The following is a 16,457-nucleotide window of genomic DNA, read 5'->3' on the forward strand; positions in this document are numbered from 1 at the left end:
CCTGACCTCATGATCTGCCGGCCTCGGCCTCCCAAAGTGCTGGGATTACAGGTGTGAGCCACTGCGCCTGGCCTTCTATCTCAGTTTTTAACAAAAAAGTTTAAAAAGTAAATTAAAAAAAATAAAAATAGAAAAAAGCTTATAAAGATATAAAAAATATTTTTGTGCAGCTGTACATGTTTGAAGCTAAGTGTTATTACAAGAGTCAAAAAGTTAAAATAAAAAGTTCATAAATCAAAAGGTTAATTCACGATTGAAGAATTTTTAAATAAATTTAGTGTAGTTTAAGTGTACAGTGTTTATAAAGTCTACAGTAGTGTACAATACCCACCACTCACTGACTCACCCAGAGCAACTTCCAGTTTTACAAGCTCCATTCATGATAAGTGCTTAGATTCACAAATACTTGCCATTGTATTACAGTTGCCTACAGTATTCAGTACTGTAACATGCTGTACAGGTTTGTAGCTTGGGAGCAGTATGCCATACTCTGTGTAGCCTAGGTTTGTAGTAGTCTGTACTGTGTGTGTAATTGTACACCATAATGTTTGCACCGTGACGAAATCACCTAAGGACATTTCTCAGAATGTGTCCCCTTCGTTAAGTGATGCATGACTGTATTTACTAACATAGTCATTTGGTAAGGTATCTTGCCAATCCCGGTCAGCAAATGTTATGGTACTCATTTGTGAGTAAGCAATTCATACGTGCTTAAGATTCAACTAGTCATAAATATGTCAGCAGACCTTCTCCCTCTATATGTCTATATTTTTAAGCCTTCCCAGCCTAATTTCCCAGAGGATTACATTGACCTTCAGTGCTTTGATGGTTTGTAAGACTCCTTTTCTTGGGCTAACAGTGTCCTATTACCGTTGGCATTTACGGTAACAAACTTCAATGCAGTCATATTTTGGCTGCAAAATCCCTTTCTTGTGTGTGCTCCCTTGTTCTTTCTCCTCTAATCTGGCACTTCCTCTTTAGCATTAGAGCTATTGGCTGAAAAAAAATGCGTATAAATTAAGAAGAGTATGAACTGCACCCCAGAACCTCCCTTGGATCCCTCTTTCTGTCCTTCCTCAGAGCTTTCAGCCCTTTAGAGGCAGAGGAGAGCAAAGTCCGGGCAGAAGAGCACTCATGGCCAGCCAGGGACTGATGATGGATTCCAGCTGGCCAAGGAAAACAGCAGAACAAGCCACAGGTGTCTGCATCCAGCCAGCTGGGTCAGGGCATCACAGGAAGTGCAAGGGAGGGAGGGGAGCCCCTGCAGCAGCTTCCTGCTTGATGCTTACTAGGGCTGAGCCTATCCCTCCTCCCAAAGACCAGCCTATCCTTGACCTTAACTTTGTTAAGTTGCAACATTGAAGGGATTTTTGTTTTGTTTTGTTTTGTCAATCATCAGTTCATGGGTCAAAAAAACGCGTACTAAGAGACCACCTTCTTCGAGTTTGTCCATATGAAGGAAAAAGCATTTGGCCACTATCCAAGAATTTAGGTCTCAGGTGAACTGGATGAGGAATATCTTCTTGACAAAGACTACATGTTGTCAGTTTTCTATCCGAGGGAACAACTTCAAAAAATATAGCTAATTGTCAAATGGCTAACACAAACAGCTTTTAGTGCTGAATTTTACAGTAAAACTTGATTTTCTTTAAAGGGGAATAAAGGGGCTAAAATGTTATTAAATGCTTACGTGCACATTACTAAGAATGTAATGATCGGCCTGGCGCGGTGTCTCACGCCTGTAATCCCAGCACTTTGGGAGGCTGAGGTGGGCAGATCACAAGGTCAGGAGATCAAGACCATCATGGCTAACACGGTGAAACCCCGTCTCTACTAAAAATATAAAAAATTAGCCGGGTGTGGTGGCGAGTGCCTGTAGTCCCAGCTACTCGGGAGGCTGAGGCAGGAGAATGGCGTGAACCTGGGAGGCTGAGCTTGCAGTGAGCTGAGATGGCGCCAGTGGACTCCAGCCTGGGTGACAGAGTAAGACTCCATCTCAAAAAAACAAACAAACAAACAAAAGAATGTAATGATCACCCACCCCCGTGCCTTTAAATTAAGTCAGTTCTTGATCTTTAGAGTATATCAGAATCATGTGAGGCTTGCTAAAACACAAATTTCTGGGTCTCATCCCCAGAATTTCCTCTTTAGCATTTGAGCTATTAGCTGGAAAAAAAAAAATGCTGTCTAAATTAAGAGGATGAACTTCACCCCTAGCATCTCCCGTGGATCCCTTGATTTAGTACTTCAAAGTAGGGCTTGATAATTTGCATTTCTAACCAGTTCCAGGGTGCCGCTGTTTCTTTGCTCTGGGAACCACACTTTGAGAAGTATTGGGATAGGTAATCATCTTAGAAGATGTGTGGATAAAAGAGCTCCTCTTTATTCAGTATTGTAGTAGGCATTATGGGAAGGTGATGCTAGGAGTTTGCAGATGTTGGTGATTAGGGAATTAAGGGAATCTCAGAGTTGAAGGGATTGGGGATGGCCGGAGGGTCAAGAGCTGGGAGATAAAAGAAGGAAATGGGGGTAAAAGGCAGGCTGAGGAATTCAAGTGAGAGGGAGAAACCCAGCCTGACACGGATCTCACTGCCATGTGAAGGGATTGCTTTACTGAGTTTGATTGTTGAGGTGGTGACAAGAGCTGTACCTAAAACAGATGGATAAGGCCCTAAAGGTTTTATTGTATTCCTTTCTGTGTTAAATAGCAGATATGGACAACTTCTTTGAACTTTCATTATGGTACTCATTTTCCTTGACCATGTGTATTAATTGCCTGATGAGGAACTCTTTCTTTTGGGCAAATAAGGTCATAAAGATAAGTTGTGACAATTAAATGGCTCCATTTATTTTATCAATATGTTTTGAAGCTAAGTTGGGCATGATAAGATGTACACAGCCTCTTCTTCTTTAGGGTCCAAAGAGGTGACTTTTGATATCTAAGATTATATGGAAACATCAAGGCAGAAAATGATGCAACTATATTCTTAAAATCAAATATTTTTTATATTCCATTGGTTGTAACTATTCAATACATTATTTTGATTTTGAAAATTCAAAGCTTGCCATATATAGGTGGATAGTATTCAGTTATGAAATCATTAGGATTCCCCTCTCCACCTATGGTTGCTAGCAAAATAATGCCCAAGTCTGTTTTAAAAGCCTACTGAAAAAAAAAATTTTAATGAAATAACAGCAAATAGGAATTGTGATTCCTCTTTCTATAAAATGTAAATATTAAAATCCCCAAATACCTCTATGACAGCAATATTCAGGAAATACTATTTTATAGTAAACATTTTTAATAAACAGCAGCATAAAATAATCAGTGTTTAATATCATCTCTGGTGTGTGAAATACAAATGCATATATCCTTAATATAAAATAGCCTTTTTGTCATTACAATTCAATGCTTGTCTATTTGAAATGCCCATAATAACAAATCAAACATTAAGTAATACAGTGATTAAATGCATGCAGTGAAAATAAGGAAAGATATGGTAAGGTGAGATATCTGAAAATTGCCATTATATATTTGAAGAAAATCTATATCAAGTTAAAAACAAAGGAAACAAGAAAAACAGACCAGATATAAAAATGCAAAGATATATTTTCACTTCTGTGACACAAACCATAAGCATAGTTTTGTGCAAAAAAGGAGAAAAAGATCTGAAAATAAAGTCATCTTACAAAACATTGTCAACAAAGGAAAAGATATTTTTCAGTTTGTGAAAAAAATACTATTTTAATACAAAAGAGACTGTGTTATATAGTATCACAGTGCGATTATAAAATACATTATTACAAGTGGTTTTGAAATTTCATTTGCTCACTTTAATGTTTTCAGTTATTATAAAATGTTTAAAATAAATGTTATAGTTCTTTATAAAAAACTAACTTGAATTTACTTTTTAACCATAATAATGTTTTACCAGAGTAGGTATTTTACTGGCTCATGGAATGCTAATTTCCCTTTAAGGGACTCCTAGAAAAACTCAGATTCACTGAAATTGTGTACTTAAAATAATAAATATTCTTGGAAAACAATTGATTGTCATATGATATACAAAATTGTGGTTTGAAGCTTCATCATTAAACAGTTGCATAGCAACAAAAGGATACAAATATTCTCCTCTACCTAAAGTTAAGAAATGTAACTTCTGAATCAGCTTATTTATGCCACAAAAATATGTTTTAATTTATCTCCCAGAAATCTGGATATAACCAATTCTTCTAGTTCACAGTACCTGTAAGTTCATGTTTGTTATTTGAAGACTCAGGTTTGGGAAAGTTGCAATGCATTTTGGTAAACATATTTTCTTGATTTCTCATGCTAGTTGTATTTTTTAAAAATGAAAACATCAATGTGTTTTTCATTCTCTTACATTCTCCTCATCAAATGTCATTTCCAGGAATTACTTTTATATCCTGTAAGTCTCTTTACAAGTCTCTTATACCTTTAAAGTAAAAATGAGACTTTGAGACATTGTTCTTAGAATAAAGGAGTTTTTTTTTTAACAAGAGAAAAATCAAAAGTAAAATTACTTTCTATATAGAACTTGAAACGCATAAGAATTCTAAACTTGGCAAAAGATGGTCGGCAGGTAAATGCCATGAGCTGCACATCTGAAACCTCCCACTAAGGCAAAAATGGTCATGTTACTTCGGTTTGCTAGTTTAAAGAATTCAGTTCTTGGTAACTTTTGAAATGAGAATTCAGTACTTGTTTTTTAGGAAGATCATCATATTTTGCAAAATAGAATTAATTGCCTTTGGATTCCAACTGACTGTGTGAATACATTGTTGTAATTCTTGGGGCGGGAATCAAATCTGTGAACATTTCCAGCACAGAAAAAAAGGGAGAGAAACTTTAAAATTACTAGACATTTGTATCATGATGGAGTTTCCTACTTCCCTAGAGCCCATTGACCATAAGCACTCCAATGCCTCGGACAACTTGTAAACAGGGAGTTGCAAGGGGTGGGCGTGCTCATCTGTAGCCACACACTTATTTTTCAGTGTTACTGGTTCCAGAAAACTCCTATGGGGGCTGTCCCCATGGGAACCCTTTTTCCTTTCCCACAGATGCTGATCTAGGCTGTGGGGCCATTTTCCTGGCTGTGCTTCCTTTGGCGCCTCATTCCTAATCCAGCAAAGAGAACTATCAACCAACAATCAATTCTAGCATCCACATCTAGCCTTCTTATGGTCTGATGCGCTGTGTTATTCCAAGGGCAGTGTAAACACACTGTGAGAAACAATGGGAAAGACCCTCATGATCAGAGGAGGATTCACAAAAAGGCACACTCTACACCTTCCCAAAGAAGCACAACGACATAAAAGGCTTCAGGGCTTGTTATACTTCTCTTATGGCTCATTTCCCTCCAGGGTTTCAAATTTGGCCTGAAGTTTCTTCATGGATTCTGAACATCATTTCCATAAGAACATGCACAGAGTCTAAATTCAATCAATATAATTCCTGAACATCTGTCCTGAAGAAAAGACAGCAGGTAGACAAATGCTATGGTATATATACATCTGGGGGAGAGAGCAGTCATGGTGACTGAAGGCTAAAACACAAAGCACCATTTGACTTTTGGTTTTATATTTAATCACAAGGTTCTTTTCCTCTTCACTGGTTTGCAGCTTTCAGTGCTCGAAACCACATGTTCCAATCCCAATACCATGTCAGGCACTCCAATGGAGTGCACATCCCACAATGTTTTTGTTTGCTTGTTTTTTTTTTTTTTTTTTTTTCTGGCCGAGTGTCTGTCCTGCTTGGTAAGACACAGTCAAACTTCACAGAAGGTACTTGTTGCGATGTCTGCTAAATGAGAACCTTACTTTAATAAAAACATTTGAATATAAATCTTTTCTACGGCCGTCTAGTTTGTCCTGTATACCACATTTACAAAAGTTGTGCATTTTACAGTTCTGCAGAAATCATAGATTCGGTGTGTCCATGAATATTGGCGTCTCCTAGTAAAGATGCTTGCTTTGAGTCAATTTTGTAGGGTTTTTGAGATTTGTTGCCAAAAACGGTGATACCCATTCCACCAGGATGATTTGGAATTGACATGTGTGGTAGTAAAGGGATATTTGCTTCCTGATTGGATCCTGATGAGGGCAAGCTAGTCACATGGCCAGTGCTAGTCGACCCACTGGCACTGCTTGGGGACCGACTCTTGGGAGGCGGGCAGTGCTGAATCACTCTGGGAGGACCTGTTGGCTGGTAGTGGGCAGCTGGAAACGCTGCATATCCAGGAGGTATTGGGTATCCATTGATGGGAATGAATCGCTGGTTCTGAGGTATTGGCGGGCCAATGAAACCAGCAATCTGGCCCTGTGGTGTAATACCCTGGCTCGGGAACATGTAATTAGGATATCTGGGGTTACTGAGATTACTCACTGGGCTGGCACTGAGGGAGGTTGTCTGTGTGGTGGCATTTCCCCCTGAAGGAGTAGTAGAGCTTGTGTGACTTGAGAGTCCCTCCCAGGACCGAAGCCGGACGTGAATATCTTTAAATCTTGGTCTCCTGGAAGGAATCTCATTCCAGCACTCTGTCATGAGGCTGTACATTCTGGGTGGGCAGTCTTCAGAGCATGGTAAGAGCTGCCGTTTTCTCACCATCTCAATCACTTCCTGGTTACTGAATCCATAATATGGCTGGAGTCCAAAACTGAAAATCTCCCACAAGACAACCCCAAAGGACCAGATATCTGAATCAGAAGAGAATTTGCCATACATGATGGCTTCAGGGGGCATCCAGCGAATGGGCAGCAAGGACTTACTCTGGACCCTGTAGTAATCAGCGGAGTAAATTTCTCTGGAAAGCCCCAAGTCTGAAATCTTTACATGAAGTTGCTCTCCGATTAAAATATTGCGAGCTGCAAGGTCCTTGTGGACAAAGAAGTGACTAGACAGGTATTCCATGCCAGCTGCAATCTGAATTGCAATGTGCAGAAAATCTCCGTGGTCCAGGCTGGATTTCACAGTCCCATCTTCATCACTGCTGCAGCCAACATCAGAGTGTGGGGATCGCATGATGAGGAACTCATGGAGATCCCCCTGATTAATATACTCAAAAAGCATGCATACAGGTTGTTCCTGAGTGACAGCACCTAGAAGGCAGACAATATTGGGGTGGTGCAGTTCTGCCATTAGGGAGGCTTCTTGTTGAAATTCTGTCCATTGCTGGGGGTTGTTATAGTCTTTCAAGGTCTTGATAGCAACCAGCTGAGCATGGTCCATGCCTGGGAGATAGAGATGGCCTTTATAGATTTTTCCAAAGGCACACTCGCCCAATTCTTCCATAAAGCGTACAGCAGAAAGAGGCAGCTCTTTAGCCTTGCTCTGTATGAAAGAGAGGAAAAACGTGGTTTAAAACATATCTTCAGGCAAGACAGCTTTGCATCCGAAAGGAGGGATGGGGCATATAGAAAAAGGTTCTATAAACAAATTAAATAAAATATTGTAGGTCTATATGTCTTTCAAATCGTTGGCTGCAACTCAGGGGAGGTGCCATAGACAACTTTCCATCACTACCCTATCCCTTTCCCTCAACCCAGCCACAAAATGGTTTTTTGCTGTTGTCTAGAGTCTTGGTACTCAAACTGTGGTCTGGGGACCAGCAACATCAGCATCACCCAAACTTACTGCAAATGCAGACTCTCGGGCCCACCTCAGACCTACTGAATCCGCATGTGCATTTAACAAGACCCCCGTGGTTTCTGTGAAGATTAGGGTGTCAGAAGCACTACCACAGAGGCTACAGCCTGGTACTCAGAGCATTTGTAATCTGGTCCTAACTCAGTTTCCTGACATGATCCCTTGCTACTTCTCTGTGTGATGGCATCACTTTAGTTAAATAGGTTTTCTCAATGTCCACTCCTGAAACCGTTTACATTCTTGCCTAATACTTTTGTTCCTCCAATGTTCTGCCATTCTTCGAATATTTATTGTGCTAAAAGAGAAATCAAAACAAAAGATTGTCCTTCTGAAGTACTCACAATAGAGATGGGAAGGTCTGAAATGCGGTCTTCTCCATTGATTAAATCCTTTCTTTTCTAAAAAGCCTGTTTCAGGCCCCACTTCCCGCAAAACCTTCCCTGACCACTATGGTCATTTCTTTGCTAGACTCTTTTGCCTTTACTGTGAATGCCACCACATACACAAAGCAGTGTGGTGGCTGGTTACACAAGTGGCCTCCATAGCCAGTCTGAGTTGGAATCCTGCCTTCTCCACTTACCAGCTGTGTGACCCCAGATACAACATTTAACTTTGTGCCTCAATTCCTTCATCTATAAAATGGGATGATAATAATTGTACTTACCCTGTTATTGCAAACTTTTAATGAGTTAATGTTTGTAAAGCACTCAGACCTATGAGTTAATGTTTGTAAAGTACTCAGACCTATGTCTGGCCCATGGTAAGTACTATTTAACTTTTTGTTATTATTATCAACTTGATGTTTCTGTTCTTTTTATGCATGTATTTTGTCCTCACAACGAGATTTCAAGGGAAATCTTATTGGAAGCACTGCCCTTCATACCAACGTATATCCCTAGGTCTTCGCAAGTGGGTTGTTTATTAATTGACCTTAAGACAGACAGGTGAAGGCATTAGCTCACAATGAAAATAAGTATTGAATCATGACATTTGATCTTGGCAAGTAAATGTCTATAATGTTATATGTTTTTACTATTTTAAAATGTACCTCAAATTTAGTCTGATGTTTCATTTAATTTGTTAGAAAAGAAAGTAATAAAAACAATGCATTTTACATACAACTGATTTTTCAAATAATCCCCATCCTTCATATCCTTATTTTTAAGAAAAGAATACTACCCTGAAAATTCTAACTGAAACTGACAATGTTGAAATACATATGAAATCCAGAGCTCTCTGTACAGAGTTTAAAACAACAGTTTAGATAATTTGGTAAAAAAGTTCTCTTATCCAAACTCTACTAATTTAGAATTCATGATGATTAGATTTGTTCTAGGCTGATATTTTCCAGGGCAAAATGCCCACTAACCTAATTGTAAGTGTAAATAAACTTGCAGCAAAATACTCACTTAAAAGGACAAATTGGGATTGGGGATTTTGGAACATTAATTATTCTATGCAAATAAACTGTCTCATTATAAATTGGTCTTATTTGTTCATCAAAGCAGATTTTGTGAGGTTTATATTTGGAAATGAGTTTTAGAAAGTTTACTTGTGCTGAAAGTAATGGTAATTTGTTGCTTTAAACTTTCAGTAAATTAAATCTTATTGATCTAGTTCTATTCAATATAGTATTGTTTGTAATAGCAAAATATTATAAATGACCTCCATGTCCCTATAGAGAATATATTAAATCAATTACAGTGGAGCTAGTAAATAGAATATTCCACATTTGAAAAAAAAGAATGAGGACGTTTCGTATGTACTGGTATGGAAAGGTCTGCAAAATCCTTTGCTCAGCTAAAAATAAAAAGCAACAGAACAGTTACTGCTGGGTGCTGCTTTTGTGTAAGAGAGAAGGAGAAAAAGAACACACGAAACATATTTCTTTGTATAAGCATAAAGAAACTATGAAAGGATACTTGGGAAATAGATAGCAGTGATTATTGGGGGTATGGAAGTAGAAACTAGAAAAAGGGGGGCAGAGGTAAGAGATTTTTCACTTCATGCTTTTCTATGCTTTAAAATTTTTCAACCAGGTGAATATATTAAATTAAATAACTATTTAATTTATTAAATTACTATTTTTTTAAATTAAATATTTTTTTTTTAAAAAAAACAATAGGCGAATCTTCCCATCTTACTGAACTAGGAAATATCTTTTGCAATTATAAGTCCATCCACCATTTTTCCTTTTGCTTTTAGGGTCTGTATTCTTGTGGGAGCTTGTAGAATTCCTTTGAGAGAGCAAGGTGTGGGTGATGAGAAAGGTAACCAGTTGAGCCGACCCTACTTTTTTGGCTTGTAGCACTCAGATGATTTTACTTTTGCTGGCAAGAGTAACTCAAGGTGAATTTTTCCTGCATGACATTAAGATTGGAGATTTCCATCAGAACTTTTCCTAATGATGTAAATAAATCCAGTTTAGGTGAAGGTCCCTTGAATGGCAAAGTAGACATCACTTACTTTTTGACAAAAATAAGATCTCTACGCTTTTGGAGATAGAGAAGTTTAAGGGACTGAGTACTAAAACTTCTTTGTGGAAAATGGGAATTAGGAAGTAAACTCATGGAATATTAGGCTGGTATAATGAGGAGTTAGAAACCCAATACCCTCTCCTCCTTCACTGCTTGAAAAGTATCCATAGGCAGTATGGCATAATTCAAACTAAGTGAGCTTTGGACTCCTATAAATCTGGGTTTGCATCTTGAATCTGCTGCTTTTTATGAATAATAGTTAATACTTACATAGCACTTACTTTGTGCCAGATAATGTTCTAAGCACTTAGCAAATATTAACTTATTTAACACCATGATCCTGTGGCATAGGTCTTATAATATTAATCACTGACCTTGGGTGAATTTCTTAACTTTTCTGAACCTCTGTTTCCATATCTATGAACTAATGTACTATCTAGCTTGAGCTGTTGCAGTAGGAATTAAATACAACGATGTATGAACGTAATTCCCACCTAATAAGTGCCCTTTAAATCATTCTTATTATCCTTATTAGGAAAGTCATCCAGGAAGTAAAGTAATGCAAATGATTTAGATCCATTTAAGCCTTAAGTAGTTCCAGAGTGTTTAACTTTCTTCCTGTTAATCTTTCTCTGTTCTCCTGTAGTTGTTAGTTTAAAAAAAAAATCCTTTAAAAATGACAGGGAATTTGTTTTGGAGCTTGAGGGTGGGTGAGAAGTTGAGTGGCCTGTAGCTGGCTCCTCTGAGATGTGAATGAAGGCGAAGGCAACAAGAACTCGTGTGGAAGAGTGGATGGTAGCAGATGGGTAAAGGAAGCAAGCCAGCCAAACTTCTGGAGGTGGGAAAAGAGGAAGAGGTGGACAGGACCTTGGCACCAGCCCTACACATGGCCTTGGGGCTTCGTGGCTAAGAAGGCCAGCTGCATTCCCCTCCACTGAGGTAAGCAAATTTGTTCTCACATATTTGCCTTTGGAAACAGAACGCCTAATTTTGCTATTTTACAGATGGAGAAAGGGGCTAAAGAAAGTATCAAGAATTTTCAGGAGAGCCGAAAGAGCCACACTTGCAACTCCAAGGCTCTCTGTTTTTCGGCCACAGCATTCTGTTTGAAACCAGAGAAGCCTGCTGGCCAGCGATCCCAGATTGAAGCCGAATGTCTCTGGAGGCTCAGCCTGAGAGGCCTGCCACCTCACAGAGCTAGGAGGTTGGCCTTCAGTATGTAGTCACTCTATGGAATTATAATTGTTCTTCCTCCCTGTTCAGATACATGAAAGAAAGTAGATTTTACCCCAAAGTGTATCTTGTCCTATCTCACCAATATCCAGTGGGCCATATAGCATATAATCCCAAGTCTTCTCCAAGGAGTCATTTACTAGAGCTACTGAAAACTAAATTTGGGGGGTTTGCTTTGCAAAGAGGCATGGAAAGCATCTAAAATGGCAGAGTCCACAAAATCTTCCCTTCGAACACCTGTGCAGCTGCCAGCAAAGAAGTGCCCAGGAAAAAAATGCTCCTAGCTTGGTTTCAGGGGAACAATTTCCACAGTGATTTGCATTTTTAAGGTGCTCAAGTTACTTGGTACAAATGAATCCTAACTATAGACTCATTTTCAAATTTTACATAAATCCTGAACTAGTTAAAAAATCATAAAAATCCTTAAAGAAGCAGTCAGTAGACTGTACGGTGATGGCAGGAAATTAGCTGTATTGTTGAGGAACAGATGGTTTACATTATACAAACCCTTTAGGCTAAACTTGTTTAGGTCTGGCATATTGTAAATTATATTTTAGTAATGAAAGTGAAATGACCTCTGCTTGACCTCAAGTGGGGTTTGTCTGTTTGAACCAATGTGGTGGAAAACTATGAAAGAAAATGAAGTCATAAAGTTTTGGCAGTTCAATTTTGGCTCATTTCAAGTTAAGGGGTTATAAATCTGTTTAGTTTTTGTTTGACAAGTATTTGTCATACAGGGATGTACAAAATGTAAAGAAGTGTAAAATACACATGAGGCATGGTGCCAAAGTAAACCAAGTACAAAGGAAAACTGGAATGAATAGGGTCCCGGGCTCCTATCTCTTTATCACTCCCTCCATTAGTTGAAGGACAAGATGGCCTCGGTTTATTATATGCTGTAAGGCAATTAAGTACCTTAAAACTGAAACAGGCTTTCAGTTTCAATGTTAACATTTTTACTTCTCAAAGTAAACACACATCTGCCTTTAAAAAATTATATAAAATTATTATATGAAATAAAAGTTGATGCAGAAGTTAATACATTGTTCCAAGATGCTTCTTTCTTTAGAAATTTTTGAAAAGCAACAGTATTAGAGTTTAAATGAACTCTTTACAGAAGGAAAATGAAGGAAAAACATCTTAGATGCGAGTCATTTAGATGTGAGTCAGATGGGAAAATTGTAGTACTTTCTAAACTGCTGATAAGAGAGACCAAGCTGATACTGGTAGCTTTTTTCACCTTAGTGATGACTGCTAAGTGGGGATGTGGGGGAACTTTTAGATCTCTTAACTTTGGATATGAAAGCAATGAACTATGAGTAGTGTTTTTAAAAACTGTAATTACCTTGGTGGCTGTAGATGGATAAAGAGGGCAGACTCAGTGGCTTTATCTCTTTCCATCTTTGGGAAGTTATACCTTAGGTGACAATACATTTGAAATGACTCCTGGTGAAGCAGCCTACTACTAACCTATTTCCTGCTTACTTTAAGGAAGTGATTACCATAGGATATGCGGTGAGGATTTTGCAATAGCCGCCAACATTTGTATGCAACATGAAGCCTGCTCTGTCACTTTTTGCCTTGAACATAATATCATATAATTGCTCTACTTTTGAGTCTAACTTGAAGTAGACACACAGATAAAAAACAGAGCTACATTAGGGTGCAGGGAATCGAGTCCAGGGTGGTTCTCTGGGACAGAAACGGGGCTTTAACAACAGTAGGTGCTGAAACAGGATCCATATTCATAAGTCAGCTCCAAACCTCCCCCTGTGGTCCCTTTCACTCAAGGCCAGTTAATTCCCCATGTTCTAATGTCCCAAGACTGACTGCTACCCTTTTTCAAATCTATGCTATTCTTTTGAAGCTGATTCTAGCTGGACACAAGTGTCTACAGAAGAATAGCAGGTTTCACATGGCATTTGTGCTTGCCTCATGATATGGTTTGGCTGTGTCCCCAATCACATCTCATTTTGAATTCCCACATGTTGTGGGAGGGACCTGGTGGGAGGTAATTGAGTCAGGGGGCAGATCTTTCCCATGCTGTTCTTGTGATAGTGACTAAGTCTCATGAGATCTGATGGTTCTATAAGGGGGAGTTTCCCTGCACAAGCTCTCTCTGTGCCTGCTGCCATCCACGTAAGATGTGACTTGCTCCTCCTTGCCTTCCATCATGATTGTGAGGCGCTCCCAGCCATGTGGAACTGTAAGTCCATTAAGCCTCTTTTTCTTCCCAGTCTCAGGTGTGTCTTTATCAGCAGTGTGAAAATGACTAATATTGTAAATTCGTACCAGTAGAGTGGGGCGCTGCTGAAAAGATACCCAAAAATGTGGAAGTGACTTTGGAACTGGGTAACAGGCAGAGGTTGGAACAGTTTGGAGGGCTTAGAAGAAGACAGGAAAATGTGGGAAAGTTTGGAACTCCCTGGAGACTTGTTGGATGGCTTTGACCAAAATGCTGATAATGATAAGGACAATGAAATCCGGGCTTAAGTGGTCTCAGATGGAGATGAGGAACTTGTTGGGAACTGAAGCAGAGGTGACTCTTGTTATGTTTTAGCAAAGAGACTGGTGGCATTTTTCCCCTGCCCTAGAGATTTGTGGAACTTTGAACTTGAGAGAGATGATTTAGGGTATTTGGTGGAAGAAATTTCTAAGCAGCAAAGCATTCAAGAGGTGATTTGGGTGCTGTTAAAGGCATTCAGTTTTAAAAGGAAAACAGCACAAAAGCTTGGAATATTTGCAGCCTGACAATGCGATAGAAAATCCCATTTTTTGAGGAGAAATTCAAGCTGGCTGCAGAAATTTGCATAAGTAATGAGAAGCCAAATGTTAATCACCAAGATAATGGGCAAAATGTCTCCAAGGCATGTCAGAGGTCTTCACGGCAGCCCCTCCCATCACCCAGAGGTTTAGGAGGAGAAAATGGTTTTGTGGGCTGGGCCCAGGGTCCCTCTGCTGTGTGCAGTCTAGGTACTTAGTGCCCTGTGTCCCAGCCACTCCAGCAATGACTAAAAGGGGTCAAGGTACAGCTCGTTCTGTGGCTTCAGAGGTTGGAGGTCCCAAGGCTTGGCAGCTTCCATGTGGTGTTGAGCCTGCAGGTGCACAGAAGTCAAGAATTGAGGTTTGGGAATCTCCACCTAGATTTCAGAGGATGTATGGAAATGCCTGGATGCCCAGGCAGAAGTTTGCTGCAGGGGTGAGGCCCTCATGGAGAACCTCTGCTAGGGCAGTGTAGAAGGGAAATGTGGGGTTGGAGCCTCCATAACAAGTCCCTAATGGGGCACTGCCTAGTGGACCTGTGAGAAGAGAGCCACTGTCCTCCAGACCCCAGAATGGTAGACCCACCAACAGCTTGCACTGTGAGTCTGGAAAAGTCCCAGACACTCAATGCCAGCCCATGAAAGCAGCCAGGAGGGGTACTCTACCCTGCAAAGCCACAGGGGCAGAGGTGTCTGATGCACTGCTTGCATCAGAGTCACCTGGATGTGAGACATGGAGTCAAAGGAGATCATTTTGGAGCTTTAAGATTTGACTGCCCTGCTGGATTTTGGACTTGCATGGGGCCTGTAGCCCCTTTGTTTTTTGGCCAATTTCTCCCATTTGGAATGGCTGTATTTACCCAATGCCTGTACCCCCACTGTATCTGGGAAGTAACTAACTTGCTTTTGATTTTACAGGCTCATAGGCAGAAGGGACTTGCCTTGTCTTGGATGAGACTTTGGACTGTGGACTTCTGAGTTAATGCTGAAATGAGTTGAGACTTTGGGGGACTTTTGGGAGGGGATGATTGGTTTTAAAATGTAAGGAAATGAGATTTGAAAGGGACCAGGGGTCGAATGATATGGTTTGGCAGTGTCCCCACCCAAATCTCATCTTGAATTCCCATATGGTGTGGGAGGGACCCAGTGGGAGGTTATTGAATCATGGGGGCAGGTCTTTCCCATGCTGTTCTCGTGATAGTGAATAAGTCTCATGAGAGCTGATGGTTCTATAAGGGGGAGTTTCCCTGCACAAGCTCTCTCTTTGCCTGCTGCCATCCACATAAGATGTGACTTGGTCCTCCTTGCCTTCTGCCATGATTGTGAGGCCTCCCCAGCCATGTGGAACTGTAAGTCCATTAAACCTCTTTTTCTTTCCATTCTCAGGTATGTCTTTATCAGCAGTGTTCAAACAGACTAATACACCCCATCAGAGGAATGATGAGCAGACCCTGGCCCTACTAAAATTAGAGGAGTATTTTTAGTAATAGGAGGGCTATCCCAGGTCCTTTTTCTCTTTGGAAGCACAGTTTTCTCTGAGATTGGTATTCCCTATGGGCTGACTTGCTTCCTGAATCTCAAGTACTGACCAGCATAGTCTACATCAGAGCAGGCATCAGTGCCACTTGTTAAAGCACAGATTGCTGGGCTCCACCTCAAGAGTTCCTATGTGGGTCTGAGATTGTCCATTTCTGACAGTTCTCAGTTGAGGAGACTCCTGCTGGCCTAGAGGCCTCACTTTGAGAGCCCCTGGAATAAATGGATGTAGTTTTCTGGATCAGTCAATTCCTTAGTGATCTGGGTCCCTTCTCTCTGCATGATGAATGACCACAATGTGTCTGATGAACCTAGTTGGGCAATTTAAACTTATCCAACTGAGAGAAAACAATACTCTTGCTTGAAAAGATGCTTTGGAAATATCAGGTAGAGAAAAATATAAGAACCATTAACCAGCATTTATTAGGTTTATATACTACATGACTACTGTCTTAGTGAGACTTATATTTCAAAACCTTGAAATATAAGTCTCTCTATAGCTTGGGGCATATCACCAGTTTCCTTTAGTTTCAATTAGAGCCAATCATTTAGGATATATTTTAATAGCTAGTTGCATCAGTCAGTCAACTGATACTGTATATACAATATACTGAAGAATATACATACAGACTACTATATGAGGGGCCATGAAAGAACCATGAAGAGAGAAGACATGGCTCCTATCCCAGATATCTGTAATCTGAATTTAACAATACCTACCATTTATTGAATATCTGCCATGTGCCAGACACTGAGATCCTAATAATGGCTATGATTTTT

At 39.8% G+C, this 16,457-nt stretch overlaps 1 protein-coding gene across 2 annotated transcripts in view; it reads right to left on the bottom strand.

Annotated features, from left to right (window-relative positions):
* Positions 1 to 3,317: 3,317 nt before the first annotated feature.
* Positions 3,318 to 16,457, bottom strand: part of ROR1 (receptor tyrosine kinase like orphan receptor 1) — a 408,712-nt gene continuing 395,572 nt past the window's right edge. For both annotated transcript variants that reach the window (XM_063600720.1, XM_008958943.5), the window contains one exon: positions 3,318 to 7,354. In XM_063600720.1, the coding sequence (XP_063456790.1) occupies positions 5,927 to 7,354 (1,428 nt within the window). In that variant the 3' untranslated portion in view covers positions 3,318 to 5,926. The remainder of the gene's footprint in view (positions 7,355 to 16,457) is intronic.

The sequence above is a fragment of the Pan paniscus genome, chromosome 1, assembly GCF_029289425.2.
Source record: "Pan paniscus chromosome 1, NHGRI_mPanPan1-v2.0_pri, whole genome shotgun sequence".
In the NCBI taxonomy this organism is placed as follows: domain Eukaryota; kingdom Metazoa; phylum Chordata; class Mammalia; order Primates; family Hominidae; genus Pan; species Pan paniscus.